The 15,090-nt window shown below is 39.1% G+C and overlaps 1 protein-coding gene across 1 annotated transcript in view; it reads right to left on the bottom strand.

Moving 5' to 3' along the window:
• The window catches only part of LOC146693945 (cGMP-inhibited 3',5'-cyclic phosphodiesterase 3A-like), a 74,205-nt gene that overhangs the window by 7,984 nt on the left and 51,131 nt on the right, over positions 1-15,090 (bottom strand). The window contains exons 3-13 of the mRNA XM_085429959.1: positions 11,238-11,383; positions 11,049-11,164; positions 10,688-10,931; positions 10,371-10,447; positions 9,488-9,684; positions 7,255-7,392; positions 6,895-7,006; positions 5,909-6,016; positions 5,097-5,296; positions 3,926-4,129; positions 3,067-3,228 (exon numbers count right to left, since the gene is read on the bottom strand). Of these exons, the coding sequence (XP_085286085.1) occupies positions 3,067-3,228; positions 3,926-4,129; positions 5,097-5,296; positions 5,909-6,016; positions 6,895-7,006; positions 7,255-7,392; positions 9,488-9,684; positions 10,371-10,447; positions 10,688-10,931; positions 11,049-11,164; positions 11,238-11,383 (1,704 nt within the window). The remainder of the gene's footprint in view (positions 1-3,066; positions 3,229-3,925; positions 4,130-5,096; positions 5,297-5,908; positions 6,017-6,894; positions 7,007-7,254; positions 7,393-9,487; positions 9,685-10,370; positions 10,448-10,687; positions 10,932-11,048; positions 11,165-11,237; positions 11,384-15,090) is intronic.

Here is a 15,090-nt window from a genome sequence, read left to right on the forward strand (position 1 = left end):
GTGTATAGATTGGGTGCACGACTCCGCATCAGATAAACTGTAATTATGATTTGTTTAAGTATTTATCTATGTAACAGTCGTATACTGTAAATGGAGGCCACATAAAGAAAACCAAAGCGGAGTCATATCTGCCCCAAATCGTGTGGTTTGTGTTGGATTACCCACGACCACACAGCTTGTATTGTATTTTAATACATCGTGACAGTCCTGTACTGTGCTTTTATGTTTGTTATATGATGTTAGAGCTTTCAAAGCTATTCACCGGGAGGACAGAGGGCCAAGAGCTCCAATTGCTATGGAAACCAGAAACCTGGATGGCGTCAGTGCACTGCACTAGTGGTTGTGTGTGAAAAGTGTGTGTGTGTGTGTGTGTATTTATAGACACGGCACAATCAAACAGAGAAACTTTGTTTTAAGTGAGTATTTTTAAAGTGTAGAATATTAAATTGGTGCATTGCAGTGCATGATGAAAATTCACGCATGTTTGTGTGTGTGTGTGTGCGTTTATATCTGCGCTGACTCTGATGTCACAGAGAGCCTCGTTCCACTTGTGATCTTCCTCAGTGCGACTGTGAATGAGTGCTGTCAAAGGATGGCACATTTAGGTCATGCGCCTCTATGAAAGCAAAGCATGCGCATACGCTCTGTCCCTCGCCACCCTGTCTCTCACCCCCAACCCCCATCCCCCCGGGATGCTGTCACTCAAAGGACTTACATAATCCATAAAGTTTTTTAAGACAACTGAGCCAAAGCTTCCAGAGGAACACCAGAATGCTAAGCAGCAGACATGAGAGGCATGTCGCTTTCCTCGGGAATCAGCAATGTTCAGATTAGAGGTTTCTCGCTGCTGAACACTGGTTTGATATCCTTTCTCTGAGTTTTCCCTTCATTAAAAAGGATTAAATAGATAATACACATTCTGATGCTAAGTTTGGTGGCTGTCAAAGCAACCTTGTGATAACAAGCTTCTGTCCCAGCCTGTATGTCTAACATAAAGACCTGATTTGAGAGGAATTTATATTGTGGGTACCGCTGAGAAATAAATAAAGTTTTCAAATTAGTGCTATGCTGTCTACAAAATCCTTGCTTGTTATCTTTATGGTCTTGTGAGTTTATAGCAGGATTTGTTGCCAGGCATCCATCTACAGCGGCTGTAATAAATACATGAGCTAATAAGTAAATGTTTTCAATATTCAGTTATTGTCAGAGGGAACATGTGGCTACACATTTATACCTTACAGAAATGTTCTAGGGGCAAGAAATGAAATGCCTTTCATGCATACTGGAAGTTTTTAAAGGTTTAGTTCATTGTGTCTGTTTCTTAGCTTTAATTTCCAATTTCCTGTCACCTCTGTAATGTCACTCTCCCAGTTTCCTTTATTCCCTGCCTCATTGTCTTGCTACTTTGTGTAGTCAAGAGACTTTTCCTCTTTTCTCGTCTTTTCCGTCCCCCTGCCTGTGACCTGGACAGCAATCTCATTACATGACTGTCTCAGTTCCTAAAATGAATTTGAAGGACAGAGGATTGAGGAGACAGAAAGCTTGCCAGAGCAGATGTAACGAAGGATCAACAGGTGTATCCTTTGTGTGGAAGTGTTGTTACCTCTGTGCTAAACTGCTGAAATACACAAACCACATTGGGAGGAGGGATCTACAAATAAGTTATTTTAGGAACTGTTCAGTTCACTACTTGTGTATTTGTTTGATAAAAGAAAAAGGTATGATATCTTGACACAATGTCAATTTATTTGAAAGATGGCCTCAATAATAAAGTTGTGAAGCACACTGTTATGCTTGAATGACATCTGAAATAATGAAACACAGCAGTAGTTGGTCTGCACCAAAACAATTTAGGATGCCGCCATGCCAAACATCATATTTACTTGACATTGTTTTAAAAATCCGACTCCAAAGCCAGGATGTCTCATTTAGTTAAATGCCTGTTTCCTTGATTGACTCCCCGTGTCTCTTACTCGCCTCCTCTACTCACATGTCTGGCAGAAGGGCTAAGACGTTAAGAGGATTCAAAGAAAGGAATGAAGAATGTACTTAGAAAGAAATTAGGAATCTGGAAGGTTTCCGGGAATTCTTAGTGTTTGTTGTGTTTTCTGTCTTGCCTTGTTTTCTTCTGTGTGAACTCTGACCTCTGTTTTTAGATTTTTTTTTTTACACTCTTTTTTGCCCACTGGATTTATTTGTCATGTTGACTGACTCCTGTGAATGTTCTGTGTTTGGATTTTCCTTCACTGAAAATCACATTGTGTTTATCACTGATAAGGCTGTAGATGAGAACATTTTTGGTTAACTCTCACAAGATATTGGTTGATATTGACAGGATTCGTTAGTAAAACAGTGACATCAAACACAATAAGTATTGTTTTTGTACAGAAAGTTAGCTTGAATTACAATTAATAACTCCTAATCCCTGAATGTAAAATAGTTTTAACTTGTCATAGCTTTATAATTTTTCATGTGACTGAAATATGGAAATAATACTGAGATATTTATCATACATAAACTATGTTAGTAATCTATTACAAAAAAATGACCTCATATCTCTCATTAATGATCTAATAAACGTTCTGCAACAGCCACTCCTAACAGGACTTTGGTTTATTTACAAATGATGACAGTGAAAACACTACTAGAGGCGCTCCTGTGCATCACAGCACTTCCTGTATTTCAAAGTTTTTTGTATAACTATTTGGTTTTTGGCATCTGGCAATTGCTTGTACTTTGGCACACAAGTTAGGCTTTAGCAAAATATCCAGTCTGATCACACTGGATTTTAGGTAAAGTTTTATTGTGTTAAACCATTACTGATATATAAGTAATAAATGGTTGATTTTATTAAGTTGTTTTTTTTTGTTTAAATTTAAAGATTTGGGCAAGTGTAGAGTTAAAGAAAGAATATTTTGGTATAATTCTTTTTGAAATAATTCTTGTGTTTTTTTGTGTTTTGTTAGTTTTATGTGAAATGCTGAACATTTAGAAAGCAGTTATTTTTAAGGGAACACTTAACAAAACTGCGCTCTGAATATATTGGAGACATTTTCATGAACATACCTGTTCATAGAACTCATTGACGATCCCCTCTGTCCATTGTAGGTGCAGCTCCTTACACTTCAGTGGCCCGTTGACATCAGCGAGCTTGATGCACATCTGGCACACTAGCAATCGATCATTCTCATTGGTCCAATCAATACAAGACACTCCTTCATCCCCTACCTAAGGAATTAGAAAGATGTTTTTGTCAAAAGCAAAAACAGAGCTTATAGATTAGTTGTAGAAAGGTTTATAGACCTTGCATTTAAGACAATGTGAAAAAAAGACATTCTCTGTTACTTCAGAAAGAGACCTTTACAGAAAAAAAATGAAAAGAGCCTGCAGTAAATGTTTATTATCTCTTTCAAGGAGGTTATGATTTTGGTAGTGTTTGCATGTGTGTATCACTCTTTCTGTCCATATACATGATAGCTCAAAATTTTTGAATGATTTCTAATAAAACTTTGTAGGCGTGTAGATTATTGTGACGTTAACAATCCATTAGAATTTGGATTATAAAGGTCTTCAAGGTAAAATTTAATAAGTTGTTGGTGGAAAACGTGTATTGTCAATATATAGAAAGTACCATTTAAGGATTTACAATGTGTCACGTTTGACCTCTGAGCTCTTCTTCAAGGTCAGATAAGGTCAAAGTTTCATAAAAAGTCTCGTTAAAATGTTTATCGTTAAAACTGTGCTTTAAATTCTGCGTCTTGTTTGTATTGGCAACATTTAGAAATTTGAACTGTTAAATGGGGATTCTAAATATCACATCATAGTTTGCATTCAAATATCAAGTCGAGTCAGTAACAGCATTGTAATTACAGACGAATGATGGATGGTCATGTTTTATACTGTTTATGTAGCTTATTTGATTTACCTTGGCATTAAACTCTGCGAGGAAGTCAAAGTGCTTTTTGAGGTCAGTGGCCAGGATAGCTTCAATGACTAGGAAGCGGAAGCGCTTGAACTCGACGTGTTCAAGGTTAACCAGGAAGTTATACTCAGATCGAGACATAAAGAGGTTCCAAGCTGCAGCTGCGTGATGGTTTTCCAAGACTGACCTGTCGTTGTAAAGAAGAGCCTAAAATGGAGAAGGAGAAACTTAAATTAATATTTCATATCTGTCAATGAATGAATCTTCCCAGTTTAGTAATGAGTCGCTTACTAAACCATGTTTAATATTACATGTTAGGTTTTAAGGTAGGATTTGGTACACCAAAATCTAAAAATAAAAATAACTCATACATGAATCAAAACTTTGACAAGAATCCGTTTTTTTGTTGATGCTAATTCTGGCTTTCTTTTTTACCATAATGTTGCCTAAAACCTGCAGCATCTGCATTGCCTCAGTCTCAACTGTAAACTGCTTAGACTAACAACTTAATCTGCTTTTGGCTGTATGTTGATGTTTGTATTTGGTTCATTTAAAGCTCTTTAACAACAGTACTCATGTCTGAGCATTATGTACGTTTATATTTACACCATTTACGCTCTTGTAACAACATTTGATAACAGGATAAGCGGCTTCATTCATATTAATTATAAGCAAAACAAGCAGATTTTAGCTCAAAGCGCAGTTAATGTGACAGCTTACATTACTCCTTATCTCATCATAATTACATCTGAACCGTTATAAAGGTTTACACTGCTCATAATAAACAAATACTGGTAATATGCTGCCTATCATCTCTCTGGAGCATTTCATAAACATAAACTTAATGAAAAGACATCTTACTGACATTCAGTTTTGTGAGCTTATCTACCTTAAAACATTAATTACTATCACATAACTAATAATTCAGTCAGTTAGTATTCTAAGATCAGTATAGTTGCTGAAGGGACTTGGTTAATGAATATCCACACAACAACTTGATGTGGACAACGCTCAGGGCGACCTTATTGATGACATTTCACTACTCCATTCCCAGTTTTAGCTTCCCAGTAAATGAACTTTCCCATCCGTCAGTCTTATTGATCACTATCCAGCCATCACTACGGCTCCTCCCTCAAGCCTTCCAGGTCACAAACATTTTCCTGTATTTATTTACCTGTGGTGCACTGGTAGCTACTAGAAAGGCATTGGTTCTTCCAGGGTGGTCATAGTCATGCATGGCAGCAGCTACATAAAGGGCCATGAGCTCCAGGGCAGGGATAAGACCAGCCAGGCAGCCATAGCCTTCCTGCAGCACAGGGTTCATTTTGGACACCAGGAATCCTGTGGCACCAGGTGTAATGCCGTTCTGTGAGTCTACATCCAAAGAGACAACACAGGCAAACTATCAGTGACTCTGACCTCTGATCGCTCCTCTCAAATGTTGCCTGCAAGTCTACTTCATTCTGCAGGACATGCCAGCATTATCACTAACTTTTAGTATCTTGCCATTGACCAAACAGGAGGAAAAAATAATTTTAAAAAATTACTTTCAATAAAAATAAATATGGGAATATCTGGGTAATTTTGCTATCACACTGCACTTGTGATGCCGTCCAAAACTTGTAAACAAGCATGAATAAAAATTGAGGACGACATCTAGTTAAGTTGTGAGCATTAGCTCTGGTTCAGGACCCATGAGAACGACTAAATGTATGTCCTAATTATTCAGCTTGGTCCCTCGTGACAGAAGTTATTAATGCATAAATAACAAAATTGTCAGCTTAATTTTCAATCTATGCACTTTGATCCTCTGACTGAATATCTGTCCTGTACAGTCTAGGTACAGTTATGAGTGTCTTAAGCTTTAAGATTTACACCAACGTGGAAACAGGCTTGCTAGAGTCTGGCAGACGGGAATTAAAATTATGATTTTTTTTTTTGCATGAAATATCAGGAAGATTAATGTATGCGTAGGAGACAGCGCACCAGTGTGTACTCCGTTCTCAGTCAGCAGGGTGGGCAGTCCTGGCACAGGCTGAGTGGTGAGGTACCAGACAGCATGCAGCACGTCTGTAGCATGGATCCGGTTGTGATCTGAGGAGAGTAAAATGAAGTGCTGATTCACAACAGTGTGGGTGGTAAGAGCGTAGTGGAAAAGTCCCAGCTTGACTAGTTTTAAATACCCTCAATCATGGTAGTCACCTCATTGGGCCTCAATGCAAGCAGTGTCCTTTTAAAATATATTGGCGATATAATATGTAAAGTTGGTATACATATAAGTATACTGTATACTATGGATTACTACTGCATCAGTGCATGGCTGATGAAGCGACTTCTCTCGTTTTTACAGAAAAACAATGTTACAATCCATGGAAGACATGGAGATGTAACATAAAAATCCATATAAAATAAACACTTATTAATTGATTGATTTGATTAATTAAGTTTCACTGGAAGGTTTTTTAATAAGAACACAACTTGTAAACATGTTGGGTCACAGTCTTTCGCATAATGAATGAAGTGCTATGAGTAAATCTGCCAATTCAAACAATGGCTTAAAATCTGGGTCACAAATAGACAACAAGACTGATATAGTTTGATTAACGTCACATATGTATGAGATGGATATTGATGCCTCTAAGTAGGCTTTATCCATAGTATTCCCAAACATGTAAAAATATTCCCTCTTGATGTACCCTGTGGAGGCTTTGAGAGAAAGGCTAAAATCTATTTGTATTTGATTAGGAGCTATTTTACAATATATTCCTTCAAATAATCTAATCTGTCACACTATAAATTCAAGCTCGTGTCATCACATTTTCAGTATATATTTGCACAGTAAACAGCAGGCAGGAAAAATAGACACGCTATTAAAAGTTTATTTCATGAGCAACACATCCACCTTGTGGCAGCAAAAGGTAATGATGGATCATTTTTTGTTTTTTTCTTAAATATGTGATCCTTCTACTTACAAGGGATGTCCCTGTATCCATTTTCCAAAGAATGGAAGTAGTTCATGAACTCTCGCACAGGAATCCTGAAGGTCTCAAACAGACCTGTGTCCTCAAACAGCCTATAAGAAACCTGGGAGATGCCACCATGAGGAAAACACACACTACAGTGAATCACCTGGATATCAAATCATGCATATTAGAAATCAATTCATTTTTCCACCACCTGCATTAACAAGCTAACATCTTTATCCAGTTAAGCTGCTAATTACATAAGTCTACTGCAAATGTAATCTCAACAATATGAGTTCCTGTTTATTGAATTAATGACCATTTGTTTTCATTAAAGTTGCAACATTTCCTCACTAACAAAGTATTTACCTGGCTGAGGATGCAGCCCGTCTTGCCGTGAGTCTTCTCCACAAGACTAAAAATGGGAAAGTTCCAGTTGTTAAGCTGACTCATTAGAGGCTCCAGCCCTGGCATTAACAGAGTCTCTGGGGCCAAGTTTGGCTTGTCCTGTCAGGCAAAGGTAAGTGAACAAAGAGAAGTTCAGGGTGGTGAAAGAAATATTTGGACGTAAGGTAAAATAACCTTTAGGACTTAAAAATTTCAGTCATCACAGTGACACAACAGTAGGAATATTGGTTTACTTAATGCACTCTGTAGACATACAGTAATTGGGCATAACATTATGACCACTGACAGGTGAAGAGAATAACACTGATTATCTCTTCGTCGTGGCACCTCCTAGTGGGTGGGATATATTAGGGGCCATGTGAGCCTTTTACATAAGAAGCAGGAAAAATGGGAAAGCATAAGGATTAGTGCAAGTTGGACAAAGGTGAACTTGTGTTGGCTACAAGACCGGGTCAGGGCATCTCCAAAACTGCAGCTCTTGATGTCATGATCCTTGGTTCGTCGACCCACACTTTTGTCTTTTTTCTCATTGTTTTTCGTTATCTTTGTATTATAGTTCTCACTGTTCTATAGGGTTTTTGGTTCGTTCTGGTTAAGATGAGTTTTGGTTTGGAGCTTCATAGTCTTCTATTTATTCATTTTTTCCTAGTGCCTCTGAGTTTCATTATGTCTATTTGTGGTTCATAGTTTCTTGTTTGATTATGTTAGTTTCTCTTTGTTTCCAGTCTGTGTTCCTTATTGGGTAAGTCAGTGTTTAGTTATCATGTTTTTGTTCCCTTTCTTCATCCCCCCAGTCAGTCATGTCTCTGTGTGTTTATTCTCCAATCGCTGTGTCAAGTTCACATGTCTTAGTTGTGGTCTCAGTGTTTTTACTTCCTGTTTTATTTAGTTCTTTTCATTCTCGTGTGTATGATGTTCAGTTTTGCTTCCCCCATCACATCAGTCAGATAAGTGTGTTTCTTCCTGCTCATGTTTTTCCCAGTTTAGATGGTTTGTTCCTGCCTCATGTTTTGGTTAAGTTTTCAAAGCAATAAACCTGTTTTTGAGTTTTCACGTTGTGCTCCGTGAGGCCCACGTTTGGGTCCTACCTATGACACTTGTGGGGTGCTCCCAGTCTGCAGTGGTCAGTATCTATTAAAAGTGATACAAGGAAGCAACAGCTGTGAACAAGCCACAGGGTCATCGGTGGGCAATGTTCATTGATGCATGTGGGGAGTGAAAGCTGGCCAGTGTGGTCTGATCCAACAGATGAGCTGCTGTAACTCAAAATGCTGATGTTGGTTTCGAAATACACATCCATCCATCCATTCGCTTCCGCTTATCCTTTTCAGGGTCGCGGGGGGCGCTGGAGCCTATCCCAGCTGTCATAGGGCGAAAGGCGGGGTACACCCTGGACAGGTCGCCAGTCTGTCGCAGGGCTTCGAAATACACATTTCACTGCAATTTGTTGCGTATGGGCTGCATCGCTGTAGACCAGTCAGAGTGTCCACTGCTGAAAGTTCCAACAACATCAAAACTGGACCACAGAGCAATGGAAGAAGGTCTGATGAGTCATGTTTTCTTTGTAAATCAATGCCTGTTGCTTACTTTGGAACACCTGGCACCAGGATACTGAAATCCATGTTCCCTACTTAAGCACTGCTGCAGACCATGTACACCATTTCATGGAAACGGTATTCCCTGATGGCTCTGGCCTATTTCAGCAGGATAATGCATCATTCCACAAAACAAAAATGGTTCATTAATGGTTTGAGGAGCACAACAAGTTTGAAGTGTTGACTTGGCCTCCAAATTCCCCAGATCTCAATCCAGTCGAACATTTGTAGGATGTTGCGAGGCCCCACCTGGCAACTTACAGGACTTAAAGAATCTGCTGCTAACATCTTGTTGCTAGATACCACAGCACACCTTCGGTCAGGCCTGTTTTGCTAGCAAAAGGTGGAACAACACAATATTAGACAGGTGACCGTAATGTTATGCCTCATTGACTTATATTGTTAAAGCAAAACCAGCTTTTTTAAAGTAACTTTCAAAGATAGTTGCTGCTTAATAGAGGATAGCTAGCTCATGACATCATAAGATGGTTTCACATAATTCGCAAATGATGTAGTGCTGCTCTTATTGTCGATTCAATTATTCCTTCTTAATGAAATTATTTTGGGGGAAGGACATTAAGTGAGGTCTGATTGTCTACCTCTGAAGAGAGCAGGACAGGGTGAAGAACAATGCCGTCATTCGGATACTCCCTGCAACCTTCCCTTGCTTCAGGAGGCTTCTTGCCTCCCTCTGCTTCCTCTTCATTCTGTGCAAAGTCGCTGCTGTCACTGTGGTTGGTCTCATAGGTGCTGTCGTACGTGCTATCATAGTCTGATGACGCTACTGCGCGTTCATCTGGAAAAACATGACACGATTTAGAAAGGTAGCTTTAATAATCACACTAGTACTTATGGCCACATTGGATTTGACACACTAAAAAGGACTAAACACATTAGAAGTGAACACAGACGTGTTTCTTCTGTTGAGAATACATTATCACTAGAACACAAAGATGTTTCTGTTTAACTAAAAACTGGAGTTAATCCTATGTTAATGTTAACTATAAGACCTTTTTTTTATAATGACTCCATGAAAACATAATCAAAATCCAAATGTCCAAAACTTCAGCTGTCCTAGGTGAAGCGCCCTTGATTTAGATCCTGCCTTATATAAGATTATTTTAAGGTCGAGACCTTAAAAGACCTCGATATGTAAGCCGATATGTTTTTGTTTCAGACACATGAAACAAACAAATTTATGAATCCTTACTAAAATTTGTGTCAAAAACAAACTCTTTTATTGCCATAACGAGTGGTGGATTTCTTGTTTACATTCTGCTTGAATGTCGTAAACTATGCAACTGTATATAACTGAAGGGTGTTTCTGTTGTTTCTTCTTTACTTTTTCAATTTACATTTATTGGCTGCTGTAAATACCGACACCAGTAGATTGACAAACAACTGATATCTGCTGAAATATCAGTTGTGCTCTAATTTGTATCTGGAATAAACAGAAAAATATGTATTTTTTTACTTGATTACCTGGGTGGGGTATTCTGTCTCCTTTGTCTTCAGACTCTACCCCGTTGTTTAGTCGATTGTTGTACGGCCTGCCACAGCTAACGGAGAGCAGAGAGACACAAGCATTCAGAGTATACACACCGGTCCATCCTAATTGATCTCTCTCATCTGGTAATTTGGATGTTGCTTTATTCTCAGAGCAAACTAATGACGTGACTAATTTCCCCCACTCACACGCAGATGACACATAAATTGTACAATCAAATTTTCTGCGGTCAGAATCGCTCTATATATTGTAAGTAAATAACTGATTTAGTATGTGATAGCGTGTAAATTACCTGCCGCAGAGTGATGGAGGCCGCCAGTGAGTGGTGGTGGGGCTCGGAGCGCTCTGGCTGTGAGTTAAGGTTCTGTGGTGGCTTTTGGGGGCCACAGAGCCAGGTACTAGCTCTGTTAGTGGCCCAGCCGGCTCAGGAAGCTGCACTGAACATATTTTTATCGTAGGGCTGGAGGCAGGAGTGCCCTGGACAGGAGGAGATGAGCAAGGAGAGCCCAGAGGTGATATGTTGGAGGGAGGGAAACCTGAAAAAGATTGCATTGTAAATCAATACTCGCTTTTTTTGTTTGTTTGTTTTGTTTTTACCCAAAATAACTGAAATGTTCTACACTCTGCAGTAAAATAGATTCACAGACACACACCTGGTCTTCCCAGTGGTTTGCTGTACAGGTGGTTGGATGTGACAGAGGCAGCACAGGAGGCAGACATGGAGCGACTCTTTGAGATGGTCATCATCACTGAGTTGTTCCAAAAATCACTGGTTTATTGGAGGAGAAAAGTCAGATAAAGAAATGACAGTAATGTTAAACCTTCTGAGTAAGACGTGTTACCTTTCTGTAGTGTGTTTGTTGCTGGCTGAGCGGTCTCTGCGTACAGGGCCTGGCTCGATGGTAGGCAGCCCTGTAGCTGATGTGGTTGTGGTCCAAGTTGATGAAATTCTCCTAAGTAATCCTGGGGGAAGACTCCGCCTGAGACGCTGAAATACAGATGAACATGTAGATGTTACCTAATGGTAAGTAGCTAAGGCAACATTATGAAATTCTAAAAAGTAAAGGGATTTTTTAAATAAAACGCAGCTTAAAAATGATGAAGAGAATGCTTCTTCGTCACAGTGGTCAAAATCAGTCAAACTTCAGAGATATCACTGCGTTCAGTTAGGAAGCATAAACCACTGTGAATCAATTTCACCCACTTTGGTGCAAATGAAAGTGACAACGGTGCACCGGAGAGGCAACCCCAAAAAAGGGAACGGCTTTGTAGTTGGAGGCCACAGATACAGATGAAAGCAGGGTCACACTGAGCACACTTGACAGTTGTGAAAGAGAGTAGAAGGGAGACATGCACCACGTCCCCATGGTGTTAATCAACCCAGTGTTAGACATTTCTCTGTAAATCCATGAGCTGAACGCAGTTAATGAGCTCATATTTTTCTGAAGGGAGCACACAAACACATTTACAGCAGAATATAGAGGGCAGCAGAGGATCACATTTGATGTTCTTCTAAAATAAACTTGCATCCACTCAAGCAGATAACCTCACATACACACATGCTCACTCTGCTCTGTGGCACTTAATCTATTCAAAGATCTCAAGCAGAGTGTGAACGAATGACTGAGGAGGCGAGTAAAAGAGAAAAGGGTGGGCTGAGAGAGAATGGCTGTTGGCGCTTTTTCTATTGTAAATTTTATTATTACTATGGGGTATTCCACTTTAAAGGGCATATCTGAAACATCTTCATGCAACAATAATGTAGCTTGAAAAAGTGACAAAAAAACTTGAAAATTGGTTTCACTGCATAAAAAATAAGTTATGAGCCAATCTTATAAAATCGTATAGTAACTTTGTAAAAATGTAACCATTTTCAAAGTTTGCTAGGAGTAATATAAAGAGAAATTTGTTTAACACAAGCTAGTTCAGAAGCTGGAAGTTGCTAAATATTAGAAAAATATCCTGAACAGTAGCAGCTTAATAACATAAACAGCCAAATGATACACTTTCAATAAGAACTACAAGCAAAACCTACAAATTGTACCCATACTTTTAAGAAAAAAAACAGGGTTTTGCTGTCTCGCTGTGCAAGGTCAAAGCTTAGTTGTAGCTCAGTCACCAATAGTACTGATTACCTTTATGTAACTGCTATTTCTGTCCTTAGTTCAGAGCCATACAACAGGCCAGTGCAAGTGAGTTGAATCACCTACATTACCCACTGCCACATGCAGTCTCACAAATCCCCAGTGAGCCAAAATGAGGCAGCATCTCATTGAGTTCCACTACATGGCTCAGGCATTTGAGTGCACTCAGGCATTGTTAAAGCTGCTAGTCACTTTCCTGGTAGGCCGTCCTGCATTGCATCACACACTTTATTTAGTTTCCTTGCTCACGTTGAGTGCCTTCATACATTTTGAAGCACTGGCCTTGTAAAACATTAAAAAGCCCCCTGGAAGAATTTGCGTCATTGTTAGTTATCTTAGAGGCCCCCACCAGGCTAGCAGTGAGGGAGGAAATGGAAAAGATCGCTGATATGTGCCAAAAGAGACATACCTGGTAAATACCTGTATGTGTGTGTGTGTGTGTGTGTGTGTGTGTGTGTGTGTGTGTGTGTGTGTGTGTGTGTGTGTGTGTGTGTGTACAACAATACAACTAAAAAAAACATAGCTTAAATATAATTAAATATTTTTGTGTTTTTATGAGCACATTATTAATACTTTTTACTTTACTCACTCAATATAATAGAGGGAAGTATAATAAGTCTGGCATAACTATAGTAATGCCAGTTTTCATTTTTTGTATGTCCCTCTATTCATTGGTTATTCATGGGCAACCATGAACCTTTGAGGTTAGGGTGATCTGCTGATCATCACTGCTTAGGTACAATCAATAGCATCACTAGTATATAGCAATGAAAACCTTTTACTTCTTCATCTTTCTGCATAAACTTTGAGTGGGGTTCTAAACCCTGAAATTAAAACAAACAAAGAATACATAAAGGATGAATCTGTCTACGAATCTGAACAGTAAAGCCAATGCAAAGTGCCTTGAACCTACATTATTTCTAACAGACAGCAGATGAGTCCTCTTGTAAAAAGATTTATATGAAAAAAATACTCTCTTTCTAACTTGAGCTATTCCTCATGCCCTTACTACTCATTTTCTGGATAGGTTTATGATATCAGTCACATGTTTCAGTGTTAGTTTTGTGAATATTCACAATATAGATAATAAAGACATTTTTTAGATAGGGGGAGGCTGTCTTGTGATTGATATAATGCTGGGCATGTATCTTTCCTTGTTAGATCGTCCTTTACTTGTTTAGTATGGCGTTATTTTTGTGCCACTATTCTGAGCACACGTAAAAAAAAATTGAGCGCACGTAAAAAAATTTGAGCGCACGTAAAAACATTTTGCAGGTGCATGTGTTGCATTTTGAGGAGAAATTTATTTTGAGCGAAGAAAAGATCAATTTGAGTGAACAAAGGTAATCGCTGTGTGCAAAAAATGTATTTCAGTGTTTGCTATTATCCATGCACACACACACACACACACACAAACAGCAGCCCCTCTCGCTCAGTTTTTGCATTTGCGCTTGCTCGCAATGTGTTGCTTGCGCTCTCAACATTTCTTCCCGTGTGCGTTCAGCTCTTTCTGTACACCGTTATAGTTGTACCACAAAACCAGCCAATCACAGACTTGGATGCAAAAAACCCTGATTGGCTGTTTTGGTCTCCAATCAGTTCAAAATGACGAAATGCAGTATCCCAGAATCCATTTCGTCCAAAACTCAAACGAGGCAGTGGCGGAGGAACACAGAGTGGCGGAGTTTGAAATATTACTCTTTCTGGGTCACAAATAAACTTTAAAGATATTTTCATGCAAGAATGGTGCTGTGTAAACTTCAAATATCTGCTCGAATTATCAAGACATCGCATATTTGCAAAAGTGCTCTAAACGTTTTCGGAGATGCCTGTTACCCACCAGCTGACCGCATAGCTGGACTGGCCATTGGGCATACATTTGCCCGGTGGACCGATGGTGACTTTTCATTTTTATGTTTGCTTGTTTTTGTAACGGTATAAACAACGAAAGGTTGGATTAACCAATTCAGCTAGAATGAAAAAAAGACACAAAGCTGGAGTTATTCTGTGTTTTGCTGCACACCTGCCTGTTCTTCTCTCATCCTCTCCCCTCCCTCTCCTGTTGCTACTTCAATCATGAAACTGATCAATGATCAGCTGATCGGCTTTTCTGCCACAAGTCCTGTCTCTCTTGTTTGTTTATCGCCCACTTTGCGACAGAAAGAGGAAACCAGCGGATTTTGCGCTAAACAACATCAGCACGTTCAAGCTTGATCAGCTGTTGTTAGAATTTATTTAATTACTTTCTAGTATCAGCTGATGTTTGCTGGAGTCACAGCTGTAAAAGCTGCTGGTCATGATATTGGTTTGGATATGTGGTGAGAGGGAAACATGAAGGTGATACAAATCATACATATATATGTCTTGATGCATTCTTAATCATCCAGGAAAGTAAATCTCCAAAAGTTTATCCAAGTGACTTTTGTGACTGAAGTGACTTCTTCAGTCTGAGACCAATCCGATTTTTTTTTTGCATCCAAGTCTGTGACTGGCTGGTTTTGTGGCACAAATATAACTGTGTACAGAAACAGTTGAACGCGCACGGGAAGAA

This window comes from Copadichromis virginalis, linkage group LG14, assembly GCF_057382275.1.
Source record: "Copadichromis virginalis isolate Kocher_CV1m ecotype Utaka linkage group LG14, C_Virginalis_male_GT1.1, whole genome shotgun sequence".
Lineage (NCBI taxonomy): Eukaryota > Metazoa > Chordata > Actinopteri > Cichliformes > Cichlidae > Copadichromis > Copadichromis virginalis.